Below are 8,631 nucleotides of genomic sequence, written 5' to 3'. Positions count from 1 at the left end.
GTGGGGGTTGTGTGGGCGGTGCTTGGTGCCTCGTAGAGCAGTGCCGGGGCTGCGTAATGCCAGTGCGCAAAGCAAGCTGGTAACGCAACGTTTTGGTCCTTAAAGACCCTCTTCAGCCATGCTGCTGCCGCACACCAAATAAGTCCAAAAAAATTAAATAACCATGAAATATTAACTTAAATAACTTTTAGCAGTACAAAAACGTTTTTATTATTGACTTGACCTCATTTTTTAAACCTGCAAACAAACTGCAACACACACACACGCAGACGTTTTTTTTTTTTATTACTAGATTTGTTTTATATCAAGTTTCCCACATTTTACCTTTAAAAAAAAAAAAAAATAATCGAGGGGAATACTGACACAAAAAAAAGCTCAGACGCTTACACCAAAATAATCAAAGCCTAACAAGGTAACCAATTGATAGGAAAGAAACTAGATGATAGATATTCGTTTTTAGTGTAATTTACAGCTGATTTAGGACTTGTTATGAAACGCTAACAGAAAGTTGTTGTTTTTTTTTTATTTCATCCTCAGTAATTGTGATTAATTGTAAATTAACTTCAGTAATTGAAAACGTAATTGTAACTGAAAAATGTAATTAACCCCAACCCTGGATCCACTGCTAAAAATATGTGGAAAATGTCATTATTTTGATGTTGTATTACTATTGCTTACTTTTACATAAAAAAAACAAAAAAAAAAACAAATCCCCTTCACACAGAACAATGACATGGACCCAGTTGTGCTTTATTGCTGTACAAGTACAGTACTTATAAAACATTGGGAACGTACAGTAATCATTATGAAACTTCACAATCTTGTCTTTCTTTCCACAAACATATATGCGGGTGCATATATGTACGAATGCAGATCCAAAAGTTCTGTATGCCATGTACAAAAAGTTTGAATAAATAAAAAAAAAAGTATATGAAAGGCAGTGGAAAAAACCCTTAATGGGAGAAAACTTTCAAGACAACTATACATAGTGTACAGTAACTGTCTCAAAGCAGAAACTATATCTGGGACAGGATTCATGATACAATGAACTGATAGTCAGGGTTTGGCGTTCTAACTGTGGACTGGGATAATGTATCACTGTTTGAAATCTACATAATGTGTCCGGGGACGTTCAAGTTAACGTTGGATGGTGAGTGTTTGTATTTGACATGCGATACAAAGCAGCAGTTCACAGCACAGTAGGAAACTCTTCTTCACATTTGACAGCCTTTTATCGTTCCAGCATGAGCGTGTCGAAGTGGGCGCTGCCCAAAGTGTGGTCGAGCAGGGTGAAGAGTAATCAAAGGCTTTAAATTACAAGAAGAAAAACAATGGGATCCTTTTATGATGTCTGAAAACATGGATACTGACAAAAAGCACGTGGAAATCTGATCACGACTACAAGAATACAAGTGTCTCATTCAGGGACATTAGACGGTTTACCACCTTGATCTTGTTTGATCACAGATGGGTTATTTGATATACTGTAATACTCCAAGGTTTATAAAAAAAGTCACTCATGCAGCCCAGCCAAGGCTAACAAGGCATGGCATGTGCAGCAAATAAAGACCATTATTAACTTGCTTTGATAATTGGGCTGCATACATAACTTATGAAGACAGCAATCACACAAGCAGATGTTTCGGTAATATCAGACAAGTGCATGGGTAGCATCTAATCAAATAAGCTACATTTCTTTTTTTTTGTACATTCAGCCAGTCAATCAAAAACTCATCTCCTACTGGATATCTGTTGTTGAACATCAGCGAGCTCATCAAACATCTGTGCGCCTTCGCGTGCCGAGCTTTCGGAGATTGATCTTGGGGAATCAATCTGACACACTGCGATCAATAGAAGCTATTGATACTTCGCCAAACAATTTAGAGCAATCATCAGAAAAAAATCCAGTAGCTTGTAGCTGTGACACCCAGCTCATTACAGAAATCAACACAGCATCACATTGTGTTAATAAAACATCCAGATACAATTAGAAGCACCTTTCTGGGTCAATATGAGAATTAACAAGTAATATTAAATAGAGTATAAAGAATTTCATTGCCGTCGGCAGTCATTCAGGAGGAAAAAATATTCACATTTTAAAATAAACTTATTTTCTTTACCTTGGTCATTGCATCAAACCCAAGATGTACTTGAATTTCGCTTCTTTTTTAATCACAGACAGCCTTTAACATCTACCTTGTACTTTCTCATTCAACTCCACTTCACTTCTTTTTCTTTAGCAGGAATAAAAGCGAACACCAGTTACTATTTACATTGTGGTTACCATGGAAACACCCGTAAAGCTGCTTTTTGATCCGCTTCTGAGAAAGGGGGCATCGGGTGAAGTGGGAGTAAGTTTCTGTCTGCCAGGGTCAGATAAGGAAACGGGAAGAGAGACATTGGCTGAACAACAACAACGGTAACCACAAGCGTGAGGACAAACTCACGACAAAAACATCTGTACACTAATTAAGTTTGTCTGCAGTGGGAGGTCTACTGCTCAATACATCAACTTCAGACGAGATAAGTTGCTACTTCCTACAGCAGGTAGATCATTTTCCCTCCTCCTCTTTACAGCAAGTATTTCTATCATCTGAAGTTTCACAGATCAAACGCTAACCTGCTGTGTAAGCTTATTTGGTCATTAAAGTCACTGTACATGTTCTGTACAATCTGCATCCGTTTTATAGCCACAATCTGTATAGTTTAGACATAGCAGTCACACACTTTGGCACAGTGTGAGTTACATGCTGCGAACATGAACTACTTTACCTGTGAGCTAAAATATTATTCTTTCAGGCTTCCCCTTTTAAGCCATTAAACAAAGTGAGCTCATTTTTTGTTGGATCCCTTTCTAGCGCTGAAGCTAAGTGCAGTAGTAAATTTGGCCAGAAGGGATTTTCTTTCTCCCTTGAAGGCTGGTGGTTACAGATGGCATGAGTGGTGGTGGTGGTGGTGGGGGGGGGTGATACTGAGGTCACCCTGACATCTGGTCACTTGTTGCCAAGACTACAGCAGCATTTAGGCTAAGTGAGAGCAGTGCACCTGAACAGGTCTGGGGTCTGAACGAGTGCACGGATGGTAAAAACCCAGAGGTTTCCAAAGGCGCTTGTTGTCTTGTAAACTTCAGAGGTCTGAGACTCAGAGGAGCACAAATGGAGGCTTAAGGAGACATCGTCCATGGCATGTCAAGTGTTGTCAGCACCATGTTTGGGAAGGGAGCGTTTTTACATGCAGCGATTGGATAACCCACTCAGTATCTAAACATCAATATAATAACACTGCTTTGCTCCTAATTTCAGCCTCGCATTGATGAACACAAAGTAATTCTTCCTCTTCATTGGTCTCCATATGTTTGAGTAAGTACCTTCAACCCAAGCATGAGACCAATGCTTTATGGCTTAGACTGGAGCTTATAGACTGTTGACTTTGCTGCTATTGGCAAACATTAAAAAATAAATAGTAATTAAAACGTAAAAAAGCAAATGCATCCGAAGAGAGTGGAGAAAACGGACAACTTGTCATGGAGAGGTCTTCCGGTTGGTCCAGAGCAGTGTAGGGGGCAGGGCTGGAGACGAAGGGGGGCGATGCTTCCAGTCCCCCCGCCCCTCACACTGCATTCGCCGCCATCGCAGAAGTTCGCCCAGGGCAGTGCTCTCGTTGCTGTTAGACAGACGTAGCCTCTGGAACACCTGGGGCAGAAAAAAGGGATGAAGATGTGGACATACATCTTGGCTTTTAAACCACAATCAGACGGATCAGTCTGGAAGTTGACATGAAAAAGCAATGATTTGCATGTGATACCAACTGAAAACTGTAACAAGCAGTGGATTTGAACAGAAAAAAAGAAAACTGAATTGATGTTTACATTTTGTGGTATTAGTCACATCTGACTAATAACTGACGGTGAAGGCAAAGCATGTCAGTTGGAACCTTCCAAAAGAGGAAGAACATAATTTTCCTCATAAATCAAAAGTACGACTCAGTAACAAATGGAACGAGCCCACTCCATTACTGACAACTTAACAGTCACTCATTTTCATATCCCATCTACACGCCTGTAGGCAGAGAGAGAGCAACCTGCGTCTAACCTGGAACAGTGCATACATCACCTCTGAGAAGACCCGGTGAATCACATTAGAGATCATCATGCAGTGAGCACCTCAAAGTGGCTTTCTCATTTTCCCTCCAGCTCCCAGGTCAAAATCACAAAAAAGCACACACACACACCGACACACACATAAGGTTGCCCAACGCTCACCATCAGTCATCTAGGAGTCAATATTCAGGAGAATCAATCAGACAGGAAATCCAATCTTCTGCTGCCTGTGGTACCAGCAACAAGCCATGATGATTTTGACCAGATTAGAAGCTCAGAAAGTGTGTGTGTGTGTGTGTGTGTGTGTTTGTTGGTTGGTTATTAGTGGCTTGAGAGGCTGTTGAATGAAAAGAAACAAAAAACAAACTCAGCTCCTTTGTGCTCTACTCTGAGTACCAAGGTTTAGGGTTTTTTAAGGTTGAGTTTCTTTCATAGCTTTGCTGATCACAGAGTCTCAGGAGCAGCAGTCACTGTAGATCCAGCTTTGCATCCTCAGAGCAAGACTGTACATTTCTGTTCTCAGCAGGTATAAAAGATAAATAAAATGTTTTTTAACTCTTATTTCCATAGAGCATATCAGGCAGGTGGATAAATGTATTCTCCTAAAGAATAAACATCTCAACGTAAGGTTTGGTGCCTAAAGTGGGTTAAAGAATTTAGTGCCGTCTATCAAAACCTCTAATTTGGAGGCATTTTGTCTGTTTATCAGCGGTTTTAGAGGAGAACTTTATGAGGTGTTTTTTTCCAGAAGTAGACTGTCGTTGACTTTCAAACTTCTAAGAGCAGATACAGAAAAAAACTTAGTTTTTATAAGAACACTTTTTAGTATTTACCTCCTGAAAATGTTTTCAGAGCCCACAGCAGCAGTCTCTTGAAATTTGAAAAATGTTGCTCTATTCTACCTTTTCTGTCAGGGTAAACTATACTCCAGCTCTTCATTCATGACATTTTACAAAATAAAAAATCTTCCTTAAATTGGGACGCGCATTGATACCTAAAGCTGAGCCGGAGGATGAAAATAGAGAGAGAAAATTCAAAACGCGAACGTCTCAATGTCCCTCCCTAAACAGCTCCACATCCTCCCCCTGCCAATCTATCAGTAGCCACGCCTCTACTTTTCTGCACGCACATAGTAGAACATAATAATGTTTAACACACCAACACACGTGTAGTATCGTTTTTCACTAACAAAACACTTATGCTAGTTTGAATAAAACGTGTTTATTACCTGTCCATGAGAAATGTCGCCAAATCAGGGTCTGTTAGGAATCCTTTTAAAAGCCACAAGTCCCTCCACCTTTGGGAAACAGCTCCGAGATAAATTCTGTTGTGGTCACAAAGACGTTTATCCGCAAGTTTTGTAGCCGGACTTTTCTTTTGTTTTTTAGTAGAAGCTTTAGAGTTTCGGAACGCTCCTCTTTGATGCTATGCTGCTCGGAGTGATATTGATGCAAGCGGATTCACTTTGACTTCCTGTAGCGGAGACTGTCAATCAAAGCCTATTGGCTGGGCAATCGCGCGTGATTTGCCATTTGTATAGGCGTCTATAGGACGAAGGCGGGACTTACATACAGTGACGTATAAGAATGACAACCAGCAGTAGACCACATTAACATACATAAACATAGATTTCTCAGAAACTCCGGATATCAGCTTTAGGGTAAAAAAAGTCTTATTTTTTCCACCACCCACTCTCCTTGAGAATAAAAAAACACTGACTAGACAATAAAATGTGAATTGTACTGTAGCTCATTGATTGGTTGGAGAAAAATCATCATTCCATCTTTAAAAGACAAAACCGCAGTGAAAGTAGCAGTTTTTTCCTTGAGCAATTGAGAACGGCTGATAGAGAAAAAAGCTTGAATGGCAGTTTAAGGACATGCACATACACCATAACCTGCTGGTCGATTTGGCTGTTTTTGAATTAAGAGAAAGCAACCACCTGCCTTCACCCTATTCACAGCTTAAGTAAGACACTTGACCCTCAAATGTTCCCTTGGCGCTGCACAGCAGCTGCCTACTGCTCTTAAGGGAGCTTCAAAGCAGGGAACAAGTTCCGTGTATATGTGAGAATAACATCGGAAACAAGCCAAGGATGCTGTTGTTGATGTTATGTCAACCAAACACTGAAAAAGGTGCAATCCTCTACAGTACAAAAATATTACCTGTTACTAACGGCGAGCACACCTAATTCTATGTTTTTATATTTTACAAACATGCAACATTTTCAAAAACTATTTGTGTGTGTGTGTGTGTATTATCAATACCAACAGACAGACAAACACACAGAAGATTGATTATCTGCACAGGCACAATACTCAAGAACCTAATCCATAATTTACACCTCCCTGCCAGGCTATTCTGTGCACTGGCGCCAGCCCGGAACACCAGCTACTGGAACAGTAGACAAGTAGGAACAGCGTGTCCTTCCGCAATGCATGACTGTACATGGACACACACACAAACACACACTGGAGTCAGTTTTAGCTCTAACTAATAATTGGTATTCACAGATTTGGCCTTGGTACTTGAAAATGCAAAACATTTTTAAAATGCCTTTTCAAAAATGTCATGACGACATTGAGATAAGATGAAAGCGTGACATTCAGAAAGTGTCAGGAAAAGGATTACTGCCAAGACTGTGTAATGAACAATAACCAATTGCTACATTTTATGAGTCATTAATGTCGATATACGTCTATACAGTGCAAACATGGAGATAACTGATATTAATAGCGCTTCGGTCAGGTCAACTCTGTTGAATTGTTAAATTTAGCCTTTTTCTATCACAGTATGTATGATATTATCTGTATTAACAATAGATATGTAAACAGTACACGCATTTGGGAAAAGTTTAAACTTCAAACGAATGACAGAACATACAGTACACAATGGTAAGAGATTGGCCTACCGTGTCCACATACACACCCAATTGTGCTCACATTTAGACTTTCTATATTAAAAATGTCATTGTGAATTAGTTTGTTACCGCTAACACAATCAAATAACCTTTAGTACCTACTTATCTTGTTCAGGGTAGCAGGGTAACTGTGTTAAAATGGTAAGAAACACCCTGGATTAACATTTTCATCTCATATTTAGAGAAAAACACATTAGTGGCCTGTTTGTTGCTTTTCAAAAATAGATTACAGGAGATGATACAGTGTTGTAAAGAAAAGAACAAAAGAAAGAAACGCACGCAGGGATTTTGTTGTTCTTGTGGGGCTTATGTGTAATTATTCTTCCCTGAAAGGTTCACTAAGTAGACTCAGAAACATTAGCATCTACCCAATATTATTTAGGAAAAAGGAGTGTGGCTGTTTTTGAGTGGTGTATTATAAATATCAACTCACTCACTCTTTACAGAATTAACTGACTGTTGATTTGCTACCGGAACCAAAACAAACGAGTCAATTTATTCTTACAGTAAGTGAGCAACCCCATCCCATCGCCCCGGCCCTTCCTCTGTTCCTTCCTCCTTTTATTTTTCATTTATCCCATTAGTTCTGCTAATCCCACATAAACAGACTTTGGAATGCAGCTAATTGAAAGGCATTCTGGGTCACAGAGTTGTATCCATCTCTCGGATGAACTGTAATGAACTCCAGACATACAAACGAGAGGATAAAACAGAGCCAACTTCACATAACACAGTAAAGTAACAGCAAATCCAATGAAATATCAGAAAGACTTGGGAAAATGTAGAAAGCAGCACTTGAAGTAGCATTCAAAGAAAGTAAGGAACTTAAAGGAGGAATTCAGACACATAAAAATGGGGTGAAAGGCACGAACACTAACATAAATAAATAAATGGTGCAGGTGAATTTAAGATGATGTCATAATCCAGCAGTGGTTTTCAAAATTTTTTTCTATGATCCCGAAAAGTTCAAATCACTATTTAAGAGCCAGAAGAAATGTCAACATTTAGCTCTAATGCTATAATTGCTACTGAAAACAAGTGGTCAGTGTTTCATTGACATTTTCAAAAACCAAAAATGTTATTTTTGGTTTTATTTTGTTGTATTCCTTCTGAATGACTAAATTCTCAACATTTGATTGAGAATGAATTGAGAATATTACTAATGTCTATGAAAAGCACTGCTATTTAAGGATGGGGCTCAACATAGTGCAACATACACTCACCACATCCCTACATGTGGACAGAGCTTCCAGTCAGCCCCCCCACAGCCCCCATGACTGTTTTAGAGGGCAGCGCCCGCACCAAAGGGAGAAAAGTTGAGATGACCCCTCTGCAAAATAAAGGAGGGCGTGAGGCAAAGAGCAAATCTCATGTGGAGAGTAAGAGAAAAACAAGGCAGAAGAAGTTATTCAGAAAAAATCGGAGCTTGATATTAAGGAGAACCATGAGATTCACAGCTGGAATGGCTTTCAGACTTGTACTAAACCAATTTAGCAAAGCGACGGCTGGCACACCCTCGCTCTAGACTGCAGATATAAAGCTGCTTAAAAACAATGAACGAGGTGAACTGAGTCCAGCTGTGAATGCAGGGCTACAACTTCTCATCAACCTG

At 39.6% G+C, this 8,631-nt stretch overlaps 1 protein-coding gene across 5 annotated transcripts in view; it reads right to left on the bottom strand.

The window, feature by feature from the left end:
* Window positions 1-754: 754 nt before the first annotated feature.
* Window positions 755-8,631, bottom strand: part of myo16 (myosin XVI) — a 125,777-nt gene continuing 117,900 nt past the window's right edge. For all 5 annotated transcript variants that reach the window (XM_028435756.1, XM_028435759.1, XM_028435758.1 and 2 more), the window contains one exon: window positions 755-3,692. In XM_028435756.1, the coding sequence (XP_028291557.1) occupies window positions 3,522-3,692 (171 nt within the window). In that variant the 3' untranslated portion in view covers window positions 755-3,521. The remainder of the gene's footprint in view (window positions 3,693-8,631) is intronic.

The sequence above is a fragment of the Gouania willdenowi genome, chromosome 21 (assembly GCF_900634775.1).
Source record: "Gouania willdenowi chromosome 21, fGouWil2.1, whole genome shotgun sequence".
In the NCBI taxonomy this organism is placed as follows: Eukaryota; Metazoa; Chordata; class Actinopteri; order Blenniiformes; family Gobiesocidae; genus Gouania; species Gouania willdenowi.
Note: the sequence above shows the minus strand (reverse complement) of the source record. Positions and strands in the feature narration are given on the sequence as shown.